This window comes from Lichtheimia ornata (assembly GCF_029851405.1).
Source record: "Lichtheimia ornata isolate CBS 291.66 chromosome Unknown scaffold00057, whole genome shotgun sequence".
Lineage (NCBI taxonomy): Eukaryota > Fungi > Mucoromycota > Mucoromycetes > Mucorales > Lichtheimiaceae > Lichtheimia > Lichtheimia ornata.
In genome coordinates this window covers 173,638-199,096 of record NW_026695377.1, presented here as the reverse complement: position 1 = coordinate 199,096, position 25,459 = coordinate 173,638, and the positions used below count along the sequence as shown (strand labels likewise).

Below are 25,459 nucleotides of genomic sequence, written 5' to 3'. Positions count from 1 at the left end.
TGCTGGCTACAATGCGATGCATCGCGAATGGTGAAAAAAATCCGATTTGAGCGAAGTAACATGATTTTGCATCGAAAAGCAGCATTGGTGCCTGCTACTGCCATATCATCGTGCCATTGGTATTCAGCAAAAGACTGCGTCGATTACTAGCTACGATGGTGGTGCATTGCGAATGGCGAATAGATCCAATTTGAGCGACGTATGATGCTTTTACAATGAAAAGTAACATTATTGTCTGCTACTGCCATATCAACGTGACCTTGTTATATAGCAGAAAGCTTCGTTGATTCGGGGCTACAACGTGGTGCATTGCGAATGGTGAATAGATCCGACTGGAACGAAGTATGATGATTTTATAAGGAAAAGTAACATTATTGCCTGCTACTGTCATATCAACGTGACCTTCTTATATAGCCAAAAGGCTATGTTGATTGGTGGCTACAACGTAGTACATTATGAAAGGTGAATAGATCCGATTTGGGCGAAGTATGATGATTTTAAAAGTAATATTATTGCCTGCTACAGCCATATCAACGTAACCTTGGTATACAGCCAAAGACTTCTTGGATTGCGGGCTACATTGTGATGCATTGCGAAAGTCGAATAGATCCAATTTGAGCGACGTATGATGTTTTTTCATTGAAAGTAACGTTATTGCCTCCTACTGCCATATAAACGTGACCTTGTTATACGGCAAAAGACTGCATTGATTGCTGGCTACGATGATGGTGCATTGCGAACGACGACTAGATTCAATTTGCGCAAGGTATGATGATTTTGCATTGTAAAGCAACATTGGTGCCCGCTACTGCCATATCATCGAGACATTGGTATACGCCAAAAGACTGCCTTAATTGCTGGCTACAATGTGATACATTGCGAATGTCGAATACATCCGACTTGAGCGCAGTATGATGATTTTACAATGAAAAGTAACATACTTGCCTGCTGTTGCCATATCTACGTGACCTTGTTGTACAGCACAAGGCTGCGTTGATTGGGGGCTACAACGTGGTACATTGCTAAAGGTGAATAGATCCGATTTGAGCAAAGTATGATGATTTTATATTGTAGAGTAGCATTATTGCCCACTCCTGCCATATGAACATGACCTTGGTATATAGCAAAAGACTGCTTGAATCGGGGGCTATAACGTGGCGCATTGCAAATGGCGAATACATCTGATTTGAGTGTGGTGTGATGTTTTTGCATTGAAAAGCAACATTGGTGCCTGCTGTTGCCATATGAATGTGACCTTGTTATACAGCAAAAGACTGCTTGAATTGCGGGCTACAACATGGACCATTGCGAATGGCGGATGGATCCGATTTCAGCGAAGTATGATGATTTTATATTGTATAGTAGCATTATTGCCCACTACTGCCATATGAACATGATCTTGTTATATAGCAAAACGACTGCTTGAATGGCTGGCTACTACGTGGTTCATTACGAATGGCTAATGGATCCGATTTCAGCGAAGTATGATGATTTTACAATGAAAAATGACGTTATTGTCTGCTACTGCAATATCTACGTGATCTTGGTATATATAGCAGAAAGCTGCGTTGATTGGGGGCTACAACGTGGTGCATGGCGAATGACGAATAGATCCGATTTGAGCGAGGTATGATGATTTTGCATTGTAAAGCAACGTGCTTCTGCCATATCATCGTGGCCTTGGTATACAGCAAAAGAATGCATTGATTGCTGGCTACAAGACGATGCATCGCGAATGGCGGATTGATCCAATTTGAGCAAGGAATGATGATTTTGCATTATAAAGCAACATTGTTGTTGTTGTATTTGCAATGATAGTTTGGCGAACGATACTGGTTGTTCGTTGACATGGAGATCGATCATGCTGTTGTGTGTAGCAAACACCAATGTTGAAAAGAGGCATTTTATAGCTTGCTTGCGGTCCACATGATTTGATTGTTCTTGCCTGCATGAACCATTTAAACGGCATGTGAACAATGAACAACTCCTCCACAATCTTGGTGTATGTTGATCACTCACGCAACGGTGTCGAGGAATGAAGATATCCATTCATATCGTCACTTTCAAGAGTAACCTTAAACATTTATTGATTGAAAGGAAGTCTTTATTCAACGATATCACTTTTCGTGAACTAAGTTTCTGCATCATGATATAGGCTATTAGGTTTGTCACAAGATAGCTACTAGAATGTAGTTAGTGATGACGTCTCGTAATGAATACATAATAAGGTGGCAAATTAGCTTCCATGGAAACCCATGTACTGACAAGGATGGCCACGCGAAGGCTTTGCCGTCATCCTCACCCCTACGGTGCACCACACCGGATAACGGGGGATGTCATTGCGTCTTCTATGACATCTTCTAATAAAGGTGCTGCTCGAGCCAACATGTTCGGTCTGATAAAAGGACAAAATAGCATCCCAGGCCCACAGAGGCCGACCCATAAGAGCAAAAAGCAGTACATGATCCCATATCTACCACAAGGACACCGAGTGACAGTCTGACTTCCAACGGCTAAGGTAGTAATCCTCAAATGCAATTGATAGGGCCATGATAGGGCTGACCACACTGTCGCATATGAATCATAGCTGCCAACGATGCTTTACACAAAAGAGTAAGGCACCATCCCGTTCTACCCATAGCAAATAAACATCCGCCATATCAGTAGTTGCTGCCATCAAGCGACCTTCTTGGGTAGGCGTCATGAGAGACACATCATGCACTGCAACAAATAAATCCGGTCTTGATGAAATAGCACACACGATGATATGCCCAAAGGTATCCGTACAGGTACTTGAGGAATGATATCCGCCATGGCACCGATAACAAACATTGCTCAAAGATCCATCCATAAAGAGACGACTTGCAGATAGCTGATTTTCCAGAGCACTGAAGTAGTACTTGACAACCAGAGCCATAAGACAATAGAAGTTGTTGCAGATTCACAAAAGAAATTTTTTAATACTTGGTAACGAGGACTATCGAACGATGTAGTAAGGCCTGCTGATACCGAAAGATGCCAAAGACGATGCTGCTTGATCCTAACATGGTTCACCTATAATAGATGCACCGTAAACAATCCTCCAAACATGTAAAACAACACTTAGCAGTGATAGCTGTAATCCTGGGGACTTCAATGTAAGATGATCCATCTAGAAAGACGCACTCTCAGCAAGAATACTTCCATCTCAAAGACATTGGAACGATACGTACTTGAATCTCTCAATTCAGGGTGCAACCAGAAATCATAGTAATAAGAAAGCCGCAATGCCAAAGAATGCCAAGGTACCTGTACTGCCTACTAGCCCCTTCCCGAAGGAAGCATAGCGCCAAAACACCAGATTTAACAGTGACCCATATGTCATGAGCCCTTCACCAGCCGACTTTGACACTACCTGAGCCGTGGATCCGCATGTTGCAACTGCGAACAGAGGATGCGTATTTAAATTGGACTTGCCATAGCACCGTGAGCACATGTTTCCACACGAGGTGGTAAAGGCAACATGGTCTCCCCAATACAGCACACAGTACAATAACATCCTTGACGTGCCAAGTGATATAGCCAAGGAAAAGCCTTCTTGATCCTGTCGTTGCACATCTTCCATCGTAAGTGCATTTGCATGCGACACATCCCATAATGGATACTCTTACCTTGTGGTATTTCACAATAACATCCTTCCTCCAAATAAGAGCCGTATCTCCATGCCATCCATATCTCCATGCCATCCATATCATGATGCCGCTGCTATTCCATTGTAAAAGCTCGTTAATTCAGAGCACTTGTATTGTAAATCCAATGCTATACATACCAATGAATCTTGCCTCCAGCAATAATAGCAATAATAATAGCGCACTGCCAAGGAATGTAGTATCCGCACTGCCTTCTAGCCTCCCGTAGGAACGTGGCGTCAAAACACCGGTTTTAACGATGACATGAAGCCCCTCCCCAGCCGACTTTGACAACCACTAGCCGTGGGTCCAGCCATGTTGCCAAGAAGACAACCCATCGTCTTCAAGTCGAGTAAAGTATAGCAGTGCAATGATGGGAAGCATATACTTTGTTCTCCACGAAAGGTCAGAGGGTGCATTTTTAAACTGAAGTCGCACCGTGAGCCCAACGTAATATCCGCGTACCACAACATGGCCTTCCCCCTTAAGACAGTACACTCCATCCTTTGACGTGCTGATGTGATAATAGTAATCGCCGAACGAGAGCCTATTTCTTTCATCAGTGCACTTGAAGGTGACAAATCCTAAAATGATCACTTTACCTTGAGGTGTTCCCAATACCATTCCATTGATGCTTGCAAATAACCTTGTATTCATCCGATCCAGTATGTGCTGCTGCTGTTTCGTTGTAAGGCTCGTTAATTAAGTGGTCCTGCATTGTAGATCCAACACCATACATACCATTGAACCAACGTACAGCGTTCTTGCTTTGAGATCAATATCTTGTTACTGTCCACAGGTACCATCATCCAACAAGTCGATCTACCATGAACACAATGTGAGATACCAAGGAAAACCAATCTAAACGCATTTTCTTGCCAACATACCCAAAAGAGGCAGTGTAAAGAAGTGTTGTTGTGGACAACTTGGGAATGAATACACGCGACGCCTCCATTAGATCTTGTAAACGAGAGAACAGCAATCTACACACGAGCTTCAGCACCACAATGTCAAACCTGAACAGTAAAAGCGCTGCAGCGTTTGACCGTACCTGTTGTACGGGATTGGAAGTTTGAAACATGGGTAGATTGCGCGCGTGCATGTTGTAGTTGAAAGGGACGCCATTGACCACCGGTTCACCCATCTAGGTCTTGCATTAAAGAGCATGACAGGAGTTAATGCGCTGTAGTTCGTTAATGGAGAGTGTCTCACCTTGCTTTTGTAAATGGGAGTGGAGAAAGGTGGGTTGGACTTTTTTTGGTTCCTCTCGTCGTCCTTGATATAGCCACCCAGCTCCCCACGGTTCCTCTTGTGAATATGCACACCTGTATACCTCGATCAGTATGGATCAACTACTAGTCCCTCGTTATGTATCTCTGGCAAAAGTGACACCAGCCTTGGTTTTATGCAGCCAAACTCCTGAACTTGGAACATCCAATGTGTAATCCTGCATCAAATGTGGACGTGTAAATACTCAAATATGGTATGCGTGTATAAAGTAATTGTCTCTGCCATCATGGATAGCTTTCTCATCAATCGATAGCTTGTGTATGAAGAACTAACATTGCCCAAGATTATCATCACCATCTGTTTGTGTAACCTGTCAACAACATGTGTAACCTGTTCACCTTCGCCGTCAGTCCGATTCCTCTTACACTGCATGACAACGTATACCCTAAACGGATTAATAGATGGCGGGAGAATAAAAGCTACACTTTCTTAAAATGCCACCATTTGGGAAATGTGATTTTGGGTCATCCTACTCTCATCCATGCAAAAGTGAAGGACAACCAACATGGAATGACAATCATCATGAATGGGTGACAGCATCCCATCATCCTCAAAAAAAGCGTCCTTTAGCTTAATGGATCATTAAATTGGGTAAATGGGTAACTCACTAGAGTCGTACAAAATTCGCAGTAACTAAAATGGATTCAAGAAAACCATCACTTCGACTCCGTACTCAAGAGGTGCTTTGACCACTTTATCAGTTCGATCCATCATCATCAAAGACTACAAGAAAAACGAAACGATTAAGGCCCCTGAATCACAAACACTCAAATCCGGGTAGCCATCCCCTTCGTTCGTTACCAGATGCCTATGAGCAACAACCACTCAAAGCTGCGCGGTTGTATTTTGGACCCAAAAGCATCTCCAAATGGAGGGAGCGACACTTGACAACGAATGTTTTGAGCGACGAATAAACTTTGATAGCACCAAAATGACACGTAGCATTGTTGCTTGTCGCTGGTGTGGCACACCCATAAGTCATAAGAGACTTTTGCATCAATCAGCGACATTATTTATTTATTCGAAGCTGTTTGCAATGCCTCTCCTATTGTTATTTATTGTCGGTATTGTCCTTCGAATCCTGATAGCGACACATCCAATGACTTTAATTAGACACATCCTGATAAAGATATATCACCTAACGACTTTAATATAGGGGCACAACTATAAAAAACATGCTGGCATAGTATTGGTAGAATGAAGAAGAGCGATCTAAAAGGTACCGACGTAAAGCTATATGTTCAACATAGGCGCTTTCGTAGCTGGTTATCCAGTATTTTCCGCTGCTGGCCAAGCCAGGAGGATGGTGTAGATCGTAGAGACAAGCTGGCAGCCTCACGATGGTTACGACGGGCAAGATCGTACCACGCTGAAATAATCAGCTGTTGCTCCCTTCTTGATTGCGCTCGAACATCATGAATTTGTTTCTATGAAGCCATGCGAAAAGATTAACTTGTAATTCTAAAGATTTGTTCTAATACCACCCATACCTTGAGCAGATCGTGCTCCTCCTCTTTAGTGCGCGGTGTGCGATTCAACAAAGTTGGTTGATCTTCTGATTGATTGATACCACCAAAGCGCGTAGTCATTTCTTCCAGAAGCTGTGAATAAAGCTTGATCAACTAGGAGGAATGATCCTAAGTTATCTGCACACAACCACATACAGGTAGGGAGATACTTACGTCACGAACCTTGCGGATCCTGCCTTGGCTCTCGTTGATCTCTTCTTGCAAATTCAGTACACATATCTGAAGACTGGCATTTTGTTCCTTGATAGTTTCCAGTTCTTGGCTGCAATGCTCATTAGCTCACCTTTTAGTCCATATGAAATTCGCGTAAGCAAAACATACATTGTAAGTTGAGGCCTATCTTTTACAGTCCCGTCGTTAATCCCATGCAAGTAGTTGGCTTCGACCAGCATACGGTTGATATCATGGAGCTGCATCTTGGTGATATCCTCCAGTCTGTTGAGACGGTCCTGAATCCTACTGTGTTCTTTCTCATAGTTTTGTAACGAGGCAACATCCTTGGCAATGTTGCTAGTTCCCTGAAGCACAGCTGCTTCCAAGTTGATGGTACTCTCCTTGAGATAGCTTGATTCTTTTTCCAGGTCCAGCATTCGAGATCGAAATGCCATGATGGTCTGCGCTTGGTTCAGCAGTGAATCTGGGATACCCTTTCGAATTTGCTCAAGCTCCTTGCGCAATTGATCACGCTCTGCCACGATAGACATGTATTCCTATTAAATATTGTCAATGCAAACGAGGTATATAAAAGTGCACTATATAATAAAACATCACCTTTTCCAACCCTGTCTTGGAGGATTCAGTGTCATTAATCTCATTTTCAGCATGTTGGCCATTGTTTGTTGTTGACGAAGCCGCCTCCCTTTTCTCCATCTCTTTGATCTGGTTTTTCAGTCGTTGGATATTCAGGCGACTAAACCCCAATACTAAGTAAATCTCTTATACACCATTAGGGAGTATTATACGTACAGCTCAGTGATGTTAGCTTTTTTCATATTTTCTTCCATATCTGCTTCTATCGTCTCGTCGATAACAACGCTGGCACGATGGTTTATCGCTTTTTCGATAGACGTACCTAGCAATACATTCTTCTTAGCATTCAGCTCCTGTTGATTTCCTACGATACTTATACTTACCACCACCTAACTCGAGCTCTTTAATTTGCTCTTCCAATAATTGCACATGTTCTACATTTCGGTCACGGTCTTCCTCCAGGTATGTGCAAGTCTCGTTTAACTTATGGAGTTCATCTTCCAATCGACCCTTCTCTTCAAGAAGCTCGCGGTTACTTGATGCCAATTGCTGTACCTGCTCTTCGAATGAACCCATAATGGTTTTGAAACGTAAGAGTTTGCGGTATTCGTCCTCGGCCTCTTGACTTCGCTTTAAAAGATCAGTGTTTTGCTGTTCCAGGGCCTATTTTGGTACATAAGAAGGCGCGGTAATTTATATCCACAGCTTAATGTGATACCAAAGATTACTATGAAATCGAGACAACATACCTTGATTTGATCTTCCAAATCTACTCTTTCTTGTGCGTCTCGTTCATATTTTTGAAGGGCGATCTCCATGGTTGCCATACGCTCCACTGCTTCCCGATACTCTTCCAATTCTGATCTCAATGCTTCAGCCTCGTCAGCCTTAATCGTCAGTTCATCCACCTGTTGAGCAATGTATGGTTAAACCTCACATTTTTATACACATGCTCATTTTTTAGGGTATCAGATAACTACCTTGCGTCGTAACTCATTCACTGACAAGCGTTGCTTTTCTAACGTATTTTCCGTTTCCAGCTTCTGCTCTTCGCATCTCTCCCTATTAACTCATGGTCAATGTTCCCTTATGCTAACAGCAATTCCACTGGAATCTCTTACAAGTCCTGCTTGAGATGTTCGATTTCAGTGCGCATTACAAAGTCCGCTTTGCCAGTAGTACTGCTCTGAGCAATTGCATCTTCCATATCTCTCAATCTCGCCTCCATCTCCTTTTTCTCGGACAGTAGGTCATTCTATGCATAAGTAATCCTCATTTAATACTCTGAGTTAATCACGCTCCAAATTTACTTACAAGACGCTCTTTTAATTCTTCATAGTCGACTAGTAATTGTCCATGAGAGCTTTCAAAATGTTTTCTTTCAGAAATCAAACGATCAAACTCGGCTTGGTAACGGTATGGAATGTCACTATTCATAATCCACGTCGGTATTTCTGTATTATTTGGTATGCAACACAGACCTGTCCATAAAATATCCTCGAGATCCCACACTTGAAGACTCTGAGTATCGTGGATTGGCAGCGACATCCGTATCACCATCAAAATGATGCATGACCTGCGGAAACCCCTACCTTTAGCCTTCCACTGCCTGTTTTCCTCCCGATGAACTTACCTCTTCTATCGATAGCATCAAGCTGTGCTGGCTCTTCTGCGATAGGCTTTGGATCATATCAATGTAGGCTCGATTATTATCAGATTGCACAGCAATAGCAACAATCAATTGGCACATAAGCAATAGATCATAGTGTTTTGCTTCTTTAGCGATAGCATTTAGATCAATCGGCGGTAGCTGCTCAGGGTCTTGACCCAAAACCTCGTCAAAATATCGCGTGATCAATCGATGGATCTTTTTTTGGTTGTTCAGGCGGAACACCCAAGTTCCACTCTCGTCCCTGTCGTCAGTAACGGTTGACATGGCAGCGGCTTCCAGCGTGCTACTAAGCTGCTTAAACCACTTTGGATCGCTATATAAAGATACTTGTCAGAAAACATAGCAAGAAGCCAAAAGAAAATAATATACATGGCAATGAGCACTTTGGAAAACACGACGCCATCGGCTAACTCGACAACCGTATCGATAGGATTCAACTTTGTGTCGAAAGTATTGATCTGAAAAACGATGCGTTAAGGACAGCGTTATTTTGGTGAAGCGATGATGTTAGTCTACCCATTCGACAAAGGCATCTTCCATGGCTGCCTCCGTACGAGAAAACGTCATGGTTAGGCTCTGAAATATGGCAAAGAAAAGCTAGCTACCGCTTCTGAATAACGTCTTATGCCTGTATCACCTCAACTGGAATCATAACACCCCCATGGGGGGAACATTTACATGTGCACTATGTTTATCAATGAAGGCGCCATCGATTTTTCTTCCTAAAGCGAACACTCACACATACATCCTCGAACAAAGTTTTATTTGGCTCGAATAAAGTGATTTGTGATATCAGATGGAGGACATTGTTTGACGATGGATATTGCCATGTTGCCTTTTTTTGTCTCAGACCCTGATTTTTATGCATATAAACGTTCAATCACACCTTAGCAGGCTTTTAAAATGTATCACTACTGATGAAGGAGACCCACCAATCCATCAGCTTAATCATTTGCTGTGCTTGCCAAATTCCTGCACGAAATAAGACATTGTTTCTAGGATGTCTGTGTGAGTGTTCGTTTCGAAAAGAAAAGCCGATGGTACTTTCATCAAGAAACAATAAACATAGTACACATGCCAACGTCCCCTACCAGCCACAGCCACACTGAAAGATTATAAATCTAGTGTCTTATGGCTAAAATCTCGGCTTGGCTCATGTTACATGCTATGCGGAGTACGCGCCTAAAGCTTGCCTCATACATCCACTCAGCTTTGCTTTCCCTTTCCCAACAATGACAGATCACGACGAGATCCCAGAGCTAATCCCTGCTGACGAGTAAACTTAATCCTTTCTTTCATATACCTCGCAACTATTCACACTTGAATATTGCAAGTATAGAATATCTCAAATATCAGCTCCCTCATTCACAACTGCACCTGCGACTGAAGAGTCCCCACGCAAGATTCCAGTTACAATCGTAACAGGTAAACTGTGTAAAGCCGTCGCCTGAATATCACTTATCCAACATAATGCAATGGATTATCAGGATTCCTTGGTAGTGGCAAAACGACTCTACTCAACTATATTCTCACAGAAAAGCATCAAAAAAAGATTGCTGTTATCCTGAACGAGTTTGGCGAGAGTCGGTATCATCAATATCCCCGCAGGTTAAGATACATTGTTGACAATGGTTCAAGGTAGTGACATTGAAAAATCGTTGTCCATCAACCAAGAAGGCACATTATACGAGGAATGGCTAGAACTGCGCAATGGATGTCTTTGCTGCTCTGTCAAGTAAGTCAATACATTAATGATTGTGTATATTGTGTACCTAACTCTGTGCTGGTAACTACATCCTTCAGAGATATTGGTGTAAAGGCTATTGAGAACTTGATGGAAAAGAGGGGTAAATTTGACTATATCTTACTAGAAACCAGGTACGAGAGTCAAAATTCCCAAGATCATACCGCCAATATTAACTAACGATTGTATATTAGTGGTCTGGCTGATCCTGGTCCAATCGCATCTATGTTTTGGCTTGATGACGGGCTCGGAAGTGAGTTATACCTAGACGGCATTGTGGCACTTGTCGATGCCAAACATATCCGAGAGGTGAATATATATGCAGCAAAAGTGCCGCTTCAGCAGCATGGATATACTAACATTCAAAGGAAACATTGCTTAGTATCTTGGTGAAGAAAAAGATAACACGCTAGTCAATGAAGCAGCCAAGTAAAGCATTGAGATACGGCATGAGATGAATAAGAATTGACGAATACGTCATAGACAAGTGGCGATTGCAGACCGCATCATCATTAACAAGAAGGACTTAGTCAATGAAAACGAAATGGAGCTGATTCGACAAGATATTCAAGGCATCAACTCAGCAGCTGATCTATTGGAAACCGAGCGGTCAAGGATTCCCATTGATTTTGTTCTTGATATTCAAGCATATGATGTACACGATGCAGAGTCATTAGCACGACAAACGGAGAAGATAGAGCACCTCAGCTCAGGGCACGCACATCACCTTAGCCATGTGAGTCTTATCACCCATTCTCGTCCTTTATCGTGGCGGAATAAGCTATTGCTAATGTTCGTCAACTATAGGGAGTACAAACCATTTGCATTCACTTTGATGACCAGTTGGATACGATTGATGAATTGGAGACATGGATCCAAACCCTTTTATGGGAGAAGCAGTGGCCTGGATTGGAGAATAACGACGATGAAGTCACTGTGTTGCGTCTCAAGGGCATTATCCAGCCACCCAAGAATACAGCAGAAAAGGGTAAGCGATTGGTCATTCAAGGCGTCCAGGACCTTTACGATATCCAAGAAGGTTTTATCCAAGAAGACAGTGCAGCCGCGCATGTTAAGAGCAAAATCGTCCTCATTGGTAAAAATCTTGATCAGGACAAGCTGTTTGCATCCTTCAAAAAATCTGTGCCTGTAGAGTCTGTCTATTGATACGTACCTCCATAAACATTCTACTTTGACATTTCCTATTACGTGTGTCTCGAATTTTAAGTGGGCTCAAGAGAGATTAATGGCGTAGGTGGATGAATAGATTAGATCCATCCACAGAAGCATGAAGAAACAGCTGCTGGCAAGACTAATATTTCCCCCAACGCAAAAAGGAAATCTGTGACAGGCAACGATGTAAAAAACCAAGCGCAATATTTAAGAAAAACCCAATATTCCTCATGAGCCAAATCGGGATTCATGTGACGCCAAGTGGAAACAAGCAAACGCCAACATCAGGTGTTGATTCCCGTTACCTTTGCTTTCTTCTCGATATTAACCTCTGCAAGCTTTACCAAGATGCGATCAATCACTCTTCTGATTATCTCCACTGCCGTTATTCTGCTCTCTATGAAGACTACTACCGGGGAGATGTTGAACATTTTTATGAAAGAGTCTATTACTACTACTACCATGGTCGAGCACCCCTGCGATTACGACTGCTGTTGGGGCCGTATGCATAATATTTCATGCCGTACCTATTGCCGCGCAAAATGCCATGGCTGGTGTCGCGGCCCTTGTGCAAGCAAATTATATGAGTCATCGTTGCCAGACGAATAAACCCACCGATATACAGGCTGCTTTATGACTTTTCTACTATTTAATTATACCTTGTGATCATAGATGATCACCCTGCTGAATGCATTTGATCAATAACAAATAGCGTAGAAGGTAGCATTTGTCGATATAGACCAGTCATTGACTCATACATTTTAACCAAGGATGTGAGTAAGTTTCGTGGGATATCAAGGATCGCATCTATTTTTAGCACGTGAGAGAGGAATCAAAATGTATCCTTGTCATGAGATTGTATCAGTACGGCGAAATAGCGTGGTAAGACTCCACGAGTGATAATTTTACGTATATTTGACATCATAGGGATAAGATTGTGATATTAAACGTGGCAGATGGGAAGTGTGATCAACTCTACATTGCGCTAGCCACCTTCTGCTTGATTTCCAAAATGGTTTCAACGAATTCGGATTTGCTATAGTTTCAACGGTGAGAAAATACTGGCTTGATAAAAGAAAACTGAACTTACTTGAGATTCTCAGAATTGGCATTTGACAAACTATAAATGCCAGCCATCATCTGCTCACCCACAGCTTGCGTTACAGCAGGCGGGAAATCGCGAAGCACCTTCAAACACTGTAAAATGCTATCTTGCATTTCGTCCTACGTCGCTCATTAGTTCAGTAGGTGTTATCCGATGAGCCCATGATTGATGAATGCAATAAGCTTACCTTTGCTGAAAAGGAGATACAGAGCCTTAGAAGTGCGACCACTGTCCGTTCAACCACCAGCACACTCTGCTTATCAGCGTGCTTGAGCACACTAAATATGTAATCTACAGCGTATGGCCTATAATGCCGTGTTAATGATAACTATGATCCTCTGTCATACCCATTTATGAAACTTACCAAAGTAGCTGAATCCTGTCACCGTTTCGAATAGCAATGCTGACTATGAACTCTAAAAAGAGCACAGTAACTGGGTTATATGGGGTACTTCCCTCTGGCGATTCAACTTCTTCCGTGTTGTACCCCACGTCCTGCATAGCAGTCATAAGGGACACAAGGGTATCATTATCCAATGAGCTACAGATACCATATATAAGGAAACGGCCAATTCACCATAGCAATGAATTTCCTGTACCTCATATCTCCGAAAAGCTCCTCCAGTTTACATGCTGTAACGCAGTCAACTGCACACATTGTACTTTCGACTTCTTCTTCGCTTGGATCGGCCCTGTATCCCTCATCATTCGCATATGGTGAAAGCAAATAAGATGATAAGGTCGACAATAGCGATCCGTCCCGCCTATTTTGCTGCTTGGCAGGTGCAGGTGTCTTTGGTTTTAACGGGATACTCGTAGTGCCTGATAAAAAGTCTTCTACTTGAAGCATGGAGCCGGGCAGCAATGAATTGACAAATAAGTTGCGAATAATCTCGAGTATCTGTGACAATTTAATTAGCTTGTTATCAGCACTTTACCACCGTTTCTCCGAACTTGCCTTCTTCCAGCCTTTTCGCATCGAATTGCCATGCCGTGTTACAACTGCAAATGCGACCACAGCGGCTAATTGCCCTTTGTAGTTACGACCGAATCGTATTGCTAAGTCGCTGACTACATACTTTTGACCTGCAACATCTACAATGGGATCAGGGACCGAGTTTCGGCTGTTCGTCTTTTCGATCAAGCCAGTCATGCTAGCAAGATTAATAACAATCGCATCAAACACGTCGTGTAATTGGAAATGAGCAGAAAGCATAGCACATTGATGAAATCCTGAGATGGCCTTTTGAAGCGTACTGTCATCTTGGGCAGTATCGAATGCTACATGATATATGCCATTAGGCGATATGTCGACGAGACATCTCTCTAAATTGTCACACGAACCATAAGCAATCGCAGCCAATGCAGGTTTCCATGCTAATCGGAATAAATCCTTGTCGTACGCGGTTGTATCACAAACAACAAACGATCCGCAGGAATCTGCGCGATGAAGAAGTTGCTTCCAGGCGTAGTTGAATCCAAGTCGTCCTTCGTGCTCTTCCGGCATAACAATTTCATCATGTCGAATGGTCTCATATATAGCTCTCTACGAAGCAACATACCACCCTGATCAATATAATAGATTCTCCAAAAAAACTTTCGATTTGCTTACCAAATAATCCTTTGAAAAATCATTACCGCCATTGACGCCTCGTAGGTTTCGCATGTAATCGTCCAGGGTCATACGTTTCTGTTTCCATGTTCACGTTTTAATGTTCAAAACCATTAAGCAGCGTAATTCTACTTACCCTGACTTGAGGATTATGCTGATCTGTATTGAGCAAGATGATAGAATATGCGAGAACCTGTGCAGCTTCCGAATTTGCTATCTCCACCGGGTTGGTCTCAAAAAACACTTCTGCAAATGTATCGGCTACTCGCATGATTTGTTGTGATTCACCAGGTAGGCGGAAGGTCTCCAGCACAATTCGAAGTGACTCATCCATCCGTTTCTATATTGGATAATTAGTAAGCATCATGACAATGTATTTGCATCCACAGCTTCAGCAGTGATAGCGTACTCCTGAAAATTCGAATTGTCGCATAAACACTTGCAGCAGTGATAGATTTTCCGGTCTTCCAAGATATTCGCCAAGACTCTTCTTGTTGAGCTGCTGGGTTGTACCCAAGAAACGAGCAAGGCTGACATTCACATCACCATCTTCATCGGGCACAACAATGCCATTTTCTGTAAGGTGTTGTAAGTTATTGGTAGAACGCCACCATTAGTCTCTTACACCCAATACTTGCCCAAAAGAAATTGAATTCCCTTTTTGGGGCTTTCATTGAACAGAGATGCACCCTTCAAGATTAATCGCTTTCTTGCCTTTCGTGTCATAAGTTCTTCTGGGTCTATAAAAGACTAAGAATACGTCAGCACACATATACATGTACGTTCACAAAGGGTATACAACACACCTTTGGGATGGAACCAGTATTGATCTAGAAACCCTTGATTAGCGACCAGAACTATCGACTCGGTATGAATGTCTACGTTACATCTGTATTTGTCCGCTCAACCATCTGATCGATAAACATCAACAGTGTATCGAGGCATAGAAAATGAGAATCAAAAGCTGGATACCCATTTGGATCAGGGAATGAATTCTATGACGTAAAAGACCGTTAACAATGGAACATACTTAGGCATCAGCATTGAACGATTTGATAAAATACCTTGCTTAGGAATTGGATAGCTTCTTCAAATAAGTCCCCGCATGAAAGGTCACAATCATAGTTATACCAAAGATCTACCATAAACGTCGGGATTCGAGAGCACTGGAGCAGACATTCAAGAAGTAATTCGCGCACTTCTGGAGATGTGTTGCGGTCAATACTCTGATTCTTGTTGGATTTCCCATAGATATTAGGTGATCCGCTGCGTACATCGACATGACCGGTGCTCGTTTTTACATCATTGCCATCTTTTCCAGAAGAGTGAACCAATGATATATTGCCTTCGTCATCCATGTCGATCACCATTGCTCTGCTACCCACCCCGCTAGCTGGAGATAATCGCTCAATCAAAAAGAAAAGGAAGAGTTCTTGTTGCAGCTTGAGATACGGCCGCATGGTATCCATGACAGTGTAAATAACTCGAAGTGTCAGGCTCAATAATTGCGTGGATTCCGTTTTCGCCAACTTATTAACACGTAATCACAAGTCAGCCATATGCTGTTTTTTATGTGTTCGTTCATTCCATACCTGAAACAAATATTTGCAAAAATCATCTGCCACCAGGTTCCTGAGTATCTCGAAACGACTAATGCTCTTCCCTCCCACTTCGAATGCGACGTTGAGAATGCTTAATGCCATCAGACGCATTGAATCCGTGTGCTTATGTTCATGCGGATTAAGTAGAGATATCAAAACCCGTAGTAGCTCTCGAATAGCAGGGAGACCGTATGGACGCAAAGGTGCAGGTTCTATCTTTAAGAGTAAGCAAAATGGATAATCCACTTGTGCATATATGCAATACCTATAATTTCATTATTTTCTTTCTCTTCTTCATCCTCGTGCTCCTCTTTCTGCTTCGATGCTGCTCCTTCCGTAGTATCAGTGTTTCCTTCAGCAAGGTCGTTTTCCACGTCAATTGACTCTTTGTTAACCGTGGTTGATGATGGTTGCTGTTCTGTAGAAAGTGTCGGTGATGAAGACTGCCTTGGTGTGCTCATATGCGGGGCACCTTTATTGATATCTTTGCTGGCAGCGTCGATGTTTTCTGAACGACAAGTTGGCGAATCAATGTACACCCATTCGTCTTCCAGTGTTTTTAATCTATGTTGTGTCACAGTCCGTTAGCCAGGCATCCATCACGTCGTGTCGATTCACATGACATACTGACCTTTCAAAAATAGCAATCACCATATTGATCATAACATGTTCTGCTGACCTGCGAAGCATTTCTATCATATATCGTTTGTGTAAGCAATTATCATCATTCTTTGTCGTTTACACCATGCCATTATCAAATGGAAGTATATCTCCATGCCATTACCACTCAAACGCATTTGACAGCACATGCTGAGTCCTGTTTCCATCATTTCACATACGGCTTCATCGCTAAGCACCTGGCCGCTTTCGCTTGTCAATGCCATTTCCAGAACCTGCAGCATACGCAAAAGAACGAGTTCGTCAGAGGCAGCATCGGAAGCTTCAAACTTGCAGTGGGTGGCAGCTGATGAGAGTGCATTCATAGCAAAGGCGATACTTGGATTGCGAAGACCTGCCCGAAACAATAACACAACATTACATGGATGTGTTTGGTTTACTATCATCCGATATACTTACCAACAATGCCATAGTGTAAGAATTTTTCAATGCTCCCAAGAGCTGTACCTGCAATCGGACCAGTTGTGTTGCCAGATCGAATGACTTCCAGAAATGGATTCAACAGCAGCAAAGCATCGAGATCCTCAACTTCTACATATTATGAACCTTATTAATTTTTCTCGCACTATTAATCCATCATCTGCATCCACGTTACCTTGAACAGTATTTAAATACTCTCTCAAACTGGCAAATCCACCCATTAATGGATTCTCCTTTGATGAAAGTACAAGAGTAAATCAATTTGTCTGATATCTTGGCAATTGACCGCGCACTCACTTGGTTACGGGAATGCAGTTCACTGTTGCCACCATGTCCTTTACGCAAGCCCATGCTCATGCCAAGTCCTCCCATATTAAGACCATTCACGTTCATCCCAGACCACCGAGCGTTTTTCCGCATAGCACTTGTCACAGCTAGGAACGGGTCCGTGCGCAATGAGTATACACATAGAGATAATGTACATTCCCTCTTTCAAGCTCTTTCCTTCATACCTATTATTTCGGCATGTACAAGTTGATACCAAGTAAGCTCAGATTTGATACGGTGAGCAGCAATGACGTCGGTAGCTGCAAACGAGTTGCGTCCAGGAGCTGTACGTTGATGAAGCGAGGATACCAGAGGCACAGCTGCTGGTCGCTGCTCGTGCTTGCTCCCTGGCGTCGTCGTGGTAGTGCTGGACATTATGAAAAAGCGAACCCCGGTTTATGGAATATAAGTTTCAGCAATGGTTTTGGAATACAAGTGCTGAATAAAGCAGTTACAGAATCACCCGATCGAATAGGATGACGGTGTATGTTAGCCTGATGAACCAATTTTCTTTTCAGTGTTGAAACTACATAAAGATATTCACCAGTACTCACAGTGACAAAAAATTTACAAGTGGATCAAGCTTTGAATTCTGCTGGAAGTTGATCTTGGGTAGTGTTATCGTTGAAAGTCTCAAGGAACAAAAGGATATCGTGGAGAATCTACCGTTGCATAGCCCCTTCAACTATTGGGCCTATTACAACCTCCCAGCCAATCAAAAGTCGAGTTCTCTGCACCCAACTAGCAGGCTACCGGTTACACTGTGTTTGTCTAATGATCTACTGCCGTTGTTAGGTGTTAGCATAAACTCTGATTATTTATATCAGTTGAACGAGGAACATTTATAGAGTAACATCAATACGCTTCAATTAATGTATCTAGCTTGAACAACGTACTAAAGTCCATACCCCTAAAACATAGCGAATGTGAAAAATGGATACGTGGTAGAATATGGCCTAGGGAAAAAGTCCCGTGCCCCTAGTGGAATAAGTTGGGGACATTAGAACTTGAGCTCGCATCGTAGCTGCTCCTTCTTCAGTCCTTGGAGAATGTTATCCACACAGATATCACCCATCACCTCGCGAGCCTCGATTGTGGCGCTCCCTGAATGTCTTTGTGTAAGCACTACTGCCACTACCTCTATGCCTCGTCTACTTACCGATGTGGGGCAAGATCACACAATTGGCAAGCTTAAAAAGCGGATGATCCGTATCAAGTGGTTCTGGTGTAGTAACATCCAAACCCGCTCCTGCAATTACATTGTCCTGAAGAGCACGTACTATGACATTATGTTAATATATGGGAGTCATACCGGGCTTTCTTGTTTATACCAAGGTCATCTTGCTTGACTACGCCGCCACGAGCAGAGTTGGCAAAGATCTAGACCAATTATTTAGAGAACAACTTGTATCAGGATCGAAATGTAGCAGACTTACGGCTGTCTTTTTCATCTTGCTGAAAGCATCATAATCAAACATTTCGGCGGTCTCAGGAGTCAACGCACAACATGCTACGACGTAATCTGACTCGGCCAAGAGTCTGTCAAATGAAGAGAATTCGGCTTTTCCTTGTAATTCTGGTTTTTCCTTGCGACCCCAGTAAAGCACTCTGCTCACACCGAAAGCTTGGAGACGCTCTGCGACTGCTTGACCAATTCTTCCCATACCGACAACACCTAGAGTCTTGTTTGCGAATTGATATCCGCAGAGCCAGTTTGGCCGCCATTCACGCCACTAAATCGCTATCAATCCCCTGTACTTGGAACAAAATGTCTTGGATACATACCTCGCCTGTTTCAGCAGCACGCATGCCCTATATGCAAGAGATACATTTGAAATTTAATCATTGTTGATTTTGATACAAACGTCAAATTTACTTCTTTCATCCGCCGTGCTGCTGCTAAAGTTAAGAGAACCGTTAAGTCTGCAGTAGCATCGGTCAACACATCGGGAGTATATCCAATCTTGACGTTGTGAGCTTTAGCGGCTTCAAGGTCAATGTGGTCGTAACCCACGCTCATTGTAGTCACCACTTTCAAGCTCGGTCCTACTATCAGTTAGATAGGTTCATCTATTCGTCAAGTACCCCACATACCAGCAGCTTCAAAGACTTCCTTGTCAATCTTATCACCGAGAACACAGAGCAACCCCTCCGCGCCTGTTGATCATCAGTCAATTATCTCATCTTCTCTAAGATCTCATATGATAGCCTCACCTTTAACTTTTTTCAAGAGTTCTTCGCGGGGCATGAGACAATCTTGTTGCCATTGTGTCAAGTCGAAGTTTTCGGAGAGGAGACGTGCTTGTGATTGTTGTGGCAAAACACGCGTAGCAATCACCTTGGGAGCCAAAACATGAGCTGTACTGTGGAATGACTTCCAACGTTGGATCGCAACAGGACGTTGCAATAAACTGCGACGAAACACTGTGAAGACTGACATAAATGAAAGTTGTATTCAGGAACGAAACCGATGGTTAATTCAGGTTTATCTTCGGAGTTTGCAAGACAAAGATATACCTCATTTTCTCCCGAACCAAGTTGATCATTACTGTTACAATATACCAGTTCACGGTGAGCTTTCCTCATGTGACAGAGACTAGCATTGTTTGATCAGCATTTATCCCATCACGTTAAATTATCCCTACAATGAGATAAACAAATTGGTCAGTCGCACAACTACTTATACATTGGTACATAGTACTACTTGAAATCGCTCATGTTGTATTACCCTGAGGCTTTATTCTCAATGCCAGTTAGGCAGAGCAGTGTATATATGAGATTTACAGGCAAGCTAAGCGAGAAAACTTTTGTTTGACTAACAAGTTCACGTATCATGGATCAGGCAGGTAGGGCTCAATAACATATTAATGAAGATCTTGGGGAATGTTTCATGGCAGACGAACGACAGAGACCGAAAAGAGATTTGTAAGCGTAGCACGCTGTTCTTCATCCATATCGAATTTTGGGTTGATACGTTGCTCCATTCCTTCAATGATGGATAGAACAGAAGGAGCCTCGACCATTGGGCAGTCATGTGTGCTGGGTTGGAGATGGATCCTGAGATGTGTGTTGGGGTAAAACTTGTTGTTACTATCATCATGAGTACAAGATGCACTATTATTGCTTGTACATTCTGTAGAGAATTGTATTCCACTTTCGATTACTCCACTGCCTGGAGATAGCGGTGAGATCAAAAACAAAAGTTCAAGAAGACGGCCCAAAAAGCGGCAAACGGCAGTACCTCGGGATCCCACCATGTGCTGAGCTGTTCTAAAAGTTGGATCCGGTACTTGTCCGCCTTGACGATATGCAAGCAGCAGTGCAAGAATTACACGCTCAATGTGAGAGATGCCAGGCACGTTAGCTAATGAACCACTCGCGAGGGGCATATGAAACGCCACAAACGCACGTGTGTCTTTAGGATAATGGGATGTTATGTTAGATAAATGAATCGCAGCTGGCAGTAGACGATGTAGTTGGAGGGGATGCCCTGGATCGAGATAACAGCCAGGTACTGCGCTCTTGAGTAGATTCCATATAGCATCAAATTCTTCATTTGATAGAGCTCGATCGGTAGATGATGCTTCAGCCTGTTTAACGTATGCCTGGACACTTGAAAGCAGAGGGTCCCTTTGCTGCTCTTCCTTTGATAACAATGTATAACATAAGCCTTGACGCACCCCTCCTTCGCTAAAAAAGACCTGACGCACAGGAATCACTTGAACAAGTGCCGAAACAAGGAAACACACGGCTGGGATCATTGCTGCGCGACGCTTGGAAATACGAAATCCACGCAATTGCTTAACTGCCTTGTCAGGCTTTTTGTGCTTATTTCGCTTGGCGATCTCCTTGAGCTCATTGCCATTAATGCTATAACCACTAATTATTGGCAGTGGATAAAACTCTTTTTTTCTTGCCATTGACAAGTATCCCAGTGCTCGGAATCCACCTCCACTCATATAGATAGTATATCCTTGGTTTTCACTTCGCAAATGCTCTGGAATCCCTATTTGCTTCACCGCTTCTCGTACTTGAATCACTATATCATCATGGAGCGCTTGACGTTCGGCCTGACATGTGCATTGCGCCAACCTTCGTTTCAATGCAGCTGCACCATATGGTAGTGACACTGGTGTATCCGATACCTTGATGTTGTTCCTCTCACTATCATGCTGTTCTTGCACACTAGAGTTGCTCGATGCCACGTAACTGAACTCAAAGGAACCCCCGCCAAGATCCATTGTTAAACCATCCACTTTGTAAAAGGTTCCTAGCGTTTACATCATCATTAGCTACAACCCACAGCACGTAACTATATTCCTTATTACCAACAATTCCGGCTGCTGATATCATTGCTTCTTCTTCCTTCGACAACAAATATACTGTCCATCCTGTTGTTTCGTAAATCCGACTGAGAAACTCCTGGGCGTTGCCTGCCAATCTCGTTGCTTCGGTCGCAATCACCTTGACGTTATTAGGCTGCTCCACATTCGCTTCCTCACAGATTTTTTGGAATCGGCGAAAACTGACAAGCACCTGTTCGATAGTATCTTCTGGGATGATACGCTCTTCTCCTTGGGCATCAAATAATGAGATGGGTGCGCGCTCTTCATATGTCACAGGCAAATGTCGGGCAAGTTCACTAACAATGCCAAAGCGAATGCCGTTCGATCCCATGTCTATCACAGCCAAAGGGGAGGATATATCTTGTGTTGACAGAACACTCATACTGGAAGAAGAACAAGGAAGATAAGAATACCCTATTGTGTTTCAGATGTTCATGCAAGCTTCTTTCAACAAGAGGTAAACTAACACTTTATCGGTTTATGCGGGCAGATTGTAGGAACAAATCCGTTTCACCATCAGCGCCAATAACATAGTGTCATCGTGCCGTAAGGTAAGTCAAGGACTTTTGTGAATCCAGAACAATTGATACTGGCAATATCTAGGTGGGCGAGCGAAAAGTAATATCGCCCAGTACGTCTCATCGCTTAACATCGTAGACAACCTGCGATACACTATCATTCCCGATACTCTGTAATATGTTGTAGGAATGTAAATATAGAAGCAGAGTGTAAACGTAGAAACGCAATAACAATTGATCGAGTAAACATCCAATACCATTTGTATATGCAGTAATCATACTGATGCTAGCTATAAACTTGACGCAGTTAGCCCAGCGTATTAAGAATTTTACGTTGGTCGACCTTGCTGCCCGCTCTCTCTGCACCTAGTATGTATTAATATTAATGCGAATGTAGCTTAATCGGTCTGGTTAATGGAAGGCACACCTCTCATTTTATATCAGCTTCTTCTCAACATCTTCAGTACAGATGAACCTCCTTATATTTTGTAACCCACAGCTTTTGTCATGCAACATTTCGCTTTGAGCAGGCTGCCTATCGAAGCAACTGGAAGGGGGTGTGAATACGGCATCCGATTGGCTACATTTCTATAGATACACCGCCCAGCCTTACGAATTGCTTTTGTTTCTTTCTAACGCGTCAGCCGCCATTCTTGCATCATGTCAAACGTTCTCAAATCCTTGCACCTTTCTTCGCGCCTCATTAGGGTACTTCTTGTATGCGTATTGTCATTCTGAGATTAACGAAACTTTATATCCCTAAGCCATTTTCCAGCAGCGCAACACGTCTTGATTGTAAGGCACACCTTAACAGTAATACAGGATCATACTAAATCAGTACTCTTATAGTGAACAAAGTCCAACTCATTGGCCGTGTTGGTGCAGATCCTAGTGTCACCGATATTGGTGACGGACGACGTGTTATCAACTACACTGTGGCAACATCCGAGACGCGGCCAGATAAAGAAGGTGACGTCTGTCACTATTTACGATTGGTGACACTATGCTAAGTAATTTGCTACAGGCAATCTGATCAAGCGTACACAATGGCATCGTATCTCATCGTGGCGTGGTGCGGATTGGATTCCTGAAAAAGTGAAAAAAGGGTAAAACTCTTGTGTGCATAGCACGTAAATGAAGACCAGGGTCACATTAGAAAACGCTTATATAGGGACCTGGTGTATGTTGAGGGATCGCTTCGCTACAACGACTTTACAGACAAGGAAGGAGTAATGCGTACAAAAGCAGAGATTAATCAATGTAAGCCGTCTTTCAATCTGCTAGATGACACATAACTATGATCAACCCTCACACTGACCGAATTATGTGTAGCCACCGTCAAAGTGCTCCGCCAATCTGCTTCACGGGTGGAGGCCGAAGAAGAATTTTAAATTATGTTGCATGAATTCGTACAATCCAATAAAACCAAACACACCCACTGTGTATGCGTCTATACATACGCGATCTCCTCTGATGACTTCCCCACTATGCAAGTCTTTGTCAGAATGTAAGAGATGCTGGACTAATGCTTAGTAATTATCATGATACGTTTCTTTCAGTAACCTACAGTGACACCCAGACATTGCTCCTTTACGTAACCCCGTTGTTGTCACCTTGTTTATCGCAGATCCTGATTATGCATGGACACATGCCCAGGTTCTGTGAAAGGTGGCTCCAACAATCTATCAGCTCATCATAATTCCCAACAACGAGTCAATTGTCATCACAAAAACAAATCTATAACAGTACATGGATTGTCAATATCATCATCCCTATAACCAGAACTCGCACATTTCATTAGAACGCCGAGCCAATCAGAGCTGATTTCGAAAATTTATTGCACCACATACCACAACTTGGCTCCATCGTAAGGGATTCAGAGCGTCAGAGGGGAAAAGTTCGGATCGGGAACGTGCTAACGATAGCGAAACATGGCCGACTATACTACTTCACTAATCACTATGTCGGAGAGGTCAGAGCCAAACCTAGTATGGTCTTTATGACCATCCGATCACTTGTATATGATTTGCTGTTAATATTTTCTCAGCATTCTACATGTCAATGTACCTTCAAATTGAAAACTCAACTAGAAAAGCACCCTTATTCTACAACTTTGGTTAGTAGCCCAAGGTGATCAGAGAGGATATCAAACATGTCCCTTGCCCCACACGAGCGAATTTTTTCTTCATTTCTCCACAAGTCACAAGTTGACCGCACCTGGAAATTTGTTTACGACTATAAAATCAGTCACTGTGACCACGTTTTATTAAGACGTCACAGTCATCAGAGCCAAGTTAAGTTCTATACTTCTTGAGCACGTGATCTCTTGCATATAAACTTCTATTGGTATTATCTCAGCATCCTACATGTCAATCTAGCTTTAAATTGAAAACTTGATTATAAACCCGCCCTTGTTCTACAACTTTGGTTAGTAGCCCAAGGTGATCAGAAAGGATATCAAACATGTCCCTTGCCCTACACGAGCGAATTTTTTCTTGTTTCTCCACAAGTCACAAGTTGACCGCACCTGGAAATTTGTTTACTACTATAAAATCAGTCACTGTGACCACATTTCATTAAGACGTCACAGTCGTCAGAGGCAAGTCAAGTCTCAAGTCCTGTACCTCTTGACTCTTGAGCACGTGAAGATGTGATCACTCTCATATGATCTTCTGTTACTCATTTCTCAGCATTCTACATGTTAACCACCCTTCAAATTGAAAACTCAACTATAAAACTGCACTTGTTCTACAACTTTGGTTAGTGACCCAAGATGATCAGAGAAGATATGAAACATGTCCCTTTTACCCTACACGAGCGAATTTTTTCTCTGTTTCTTGACAAGCTACAAACCAATGTGACCTGAAATTTGTTTACAATTATAAAAACAGTCCTTGAGGACAACTTTGAGTAAGGCATCACAGCGGTCAGAGGCAAGTCAAGTCATGTAGTTGTGAGGATGTGATCTCTTAGTCTCCTCGCCTTGCGAGAAATTATGGTAACTGGTAACAACAGTGCAATGATCA

At 42.8% G+C, this 25,459-nt stretch overlaps 8 protein-coding genes across 8 annotated transcripts; 2 read left to right on the top strand and 6 right to left on the bottom strand.

Moving 5' to 3' along the window:
* Window positions 1-2,304: 2,304 nt before the first annotated feature.
* O0I10_009652 (uncharacterized protein) lies at window positions 2,305-2,832 on the bottom strand (the record flags this gene model as incomplete). Its single annotated transcript, XM_058489639.1, has 3 exons — window positions 2,305-2,395; window positions 2,489-2,599; window positions 2,762-2,832. The coding sequence occupies 3 exons, from the start codon at window positions 2,830-2,832 to the stop codon at window positions 2,305-2,307; spliced, it is 273 nt and encodes a 90-aa protein (XP_058339675.1).
* A 1,133-nt stretch (window positions 2,833-3,965) lies between these two features.
* Window positions 3,966-4,407, bottom strand: O0I10_009651 (uncharacterized protein; the record flags this gene model as incomplete). The annotated part of the gene is made up of 2 exons (XM_058489638.1): window positions 3,966-4,215; window positions 4,271-4,407. 2 exons carry the CDS (start codon window positions 4,405-4,407, stop codon window positions 3,966-3,968), a joined length of 387 nt encoding a protein of 128 aa, XP_058339674.1.
* A 1,792-nt stretch (window positions 4,408-6,199) lies between these two features.
* O0I10_009650 (uncharacterized protein) lies at window positions 6,200-9,449 on the bottom strand (the record flags this gene model as incomplete). The annotated part of the gene is made up of 15 exons (XM_058489637.1): window positions 6,200-6,385; window positions 6,449-6,580; window positions 6,641-6,749; window positions 6,809-7,197; window positions 7,259-7,397; window positions 7,454-7,559; window positions 7,621-7,900; window positions 7,987-8,145; window positions 8,218-8,299; window positions 8,359-8,492; window positions 8,552-8,666; window positions 8,719-8,813; window positions 8,871-9,222; window positions 9,279-9,367; window positions 9,426-9,449. The coding sequence occupies 15 exons, from the start codon at window positions 9,447-9,449 to the stop codon at window positions 6,200-6,202; spliced, it is 2,391 nt and encodes a 796-aa protein (XP_058339673.1).
* A 692-nt stretch (window positions 9,450-10,141) lies between these two features.
* Window positions 10,142-11,820, top strand: O0I10_009649 (uncharacterized protein; the record flags this gene model as incomplete). Its single annotated transcript, XM_058489636.1, has 9 exons — window positions 10,142-10,185; window positions 10,249-10,334; window positions 10,397-10,492; window positions 10,548-10,644; window positions 10,713-10,787; window positions 10,848-10,962; window positions 11,036-11,082; window positions 11,137-11,389; window positions 11,461-11,820. 9 exons carry the CDS (start codon window positions 10,142-10,144, stop codon window positions 11,818-11,820), a joined length of 1,173 nt encoding a protein of 390 aa, XP_058339672.1.
* Window positions 11,821-12,801: 981 nt separating this feature from the next.
* Window positions 12,802-17,944, bottom strand: O0I10_009648 (uncharacterized protein; the record flags this gene model as incomplete). The annotated part of the gene is made up of 22 exons (XM_058489635.1): window positions 12,802-12,862; window positions 12,917-13,050; window positions 13,119-13,236; window positions 13,296-13,472; window positions 13,531-13,832; window positions 13,890-14,212; window positions 14,276-14,477; window positions 14,544-14,621; window positions 14,680-14,883; window positions 14,953-15,119; window positions 15,182-15,293; window positions 15,350-15,373; window positions 15,431-15,538; window positions 15,608-16,072; window positions 16,136-16,356; window positions 16,410-16,708; window positions 16,776-16,836; window positions 16,929-17,156; window positions 17,222-17,353; window positions 17,418-17,475; window positions 17,540-17,676; window positions 17,755-17,944. The coding sequence occupies 22 exons, from the start codon at window positions 17,942-17,944 to the stop codon at window positions 12,802-12,804; spliced, it is 3,801 nt and encodes a 1,266-aa protein (XP_058339671.1).
* A 625-nt stretch (window positions 17,945-18,569) lies between these two features.
* On the bottom strand, window positions 18,570-20,009 carry O0I10_009647 (uncharacterized protein; the record flags this gene model as incomplete). Its single annotated transcript, XM_058489634.1, has 8 exons — window positions 18,570-18,673; window positions 18,729-18,848; window positions 18,901-18,949; window positions 19,006-19,302; window positions 19,355-19,381; window positions 19,446-19,615; window positions 19,664-19,726; window positions 19,784-20,009. 8 exons carry the CDS (start codon window positions 20,007-20,009, stop codon window positions 18,570-18,572), a joined length of 1,056 nt encoding a protein of 351 aa, XP_058339670.1.
* A 448-nt stretch (window positions 20,010-20,457) lies between these two features.
* Window positions 20,458-22,246, bottom strand: O0I10_009646 (uncharacterized protein; the record flags this gene model as incomplete). Its single annotated transcript, XM_058489633.1, has 2 exons — window positions 20,458-21,839; window positions 21,898-22,246. 2 exons carry the CDS (start codon window positions 22,244-22,246, stop codon window positions 20,458-20,460), a joined length of 1,731 nt encoding a protein of 576 aa, XP_058339669.1.
* A 906-nt stretch (window positions 22,247-23,152) lies between these two features.
* O0I10_009645 (uncharacterized protein) lies at window positions 23,153-23,824 on the top strand (the record flags this gene model as incomplete). The annotated part of the gene is made up of 5 exons (XM_058489632.1): window positions 23,153-23,228; window positions 23,283-23,402; window positions 23,458-23,539; window positions 23,605-23,693; window positions 23,766-23,824. 5 exons carry the CDS (start codon window positions 23,153-23,155, stop codon window positions 23,822-23,824), a joined length of 426 nt encoding a protein of 141 aa, XP_058339668.1.
* Between the last annotated feature and the right edge of the window lie 1,635 nt (window positions 23,825-25,459).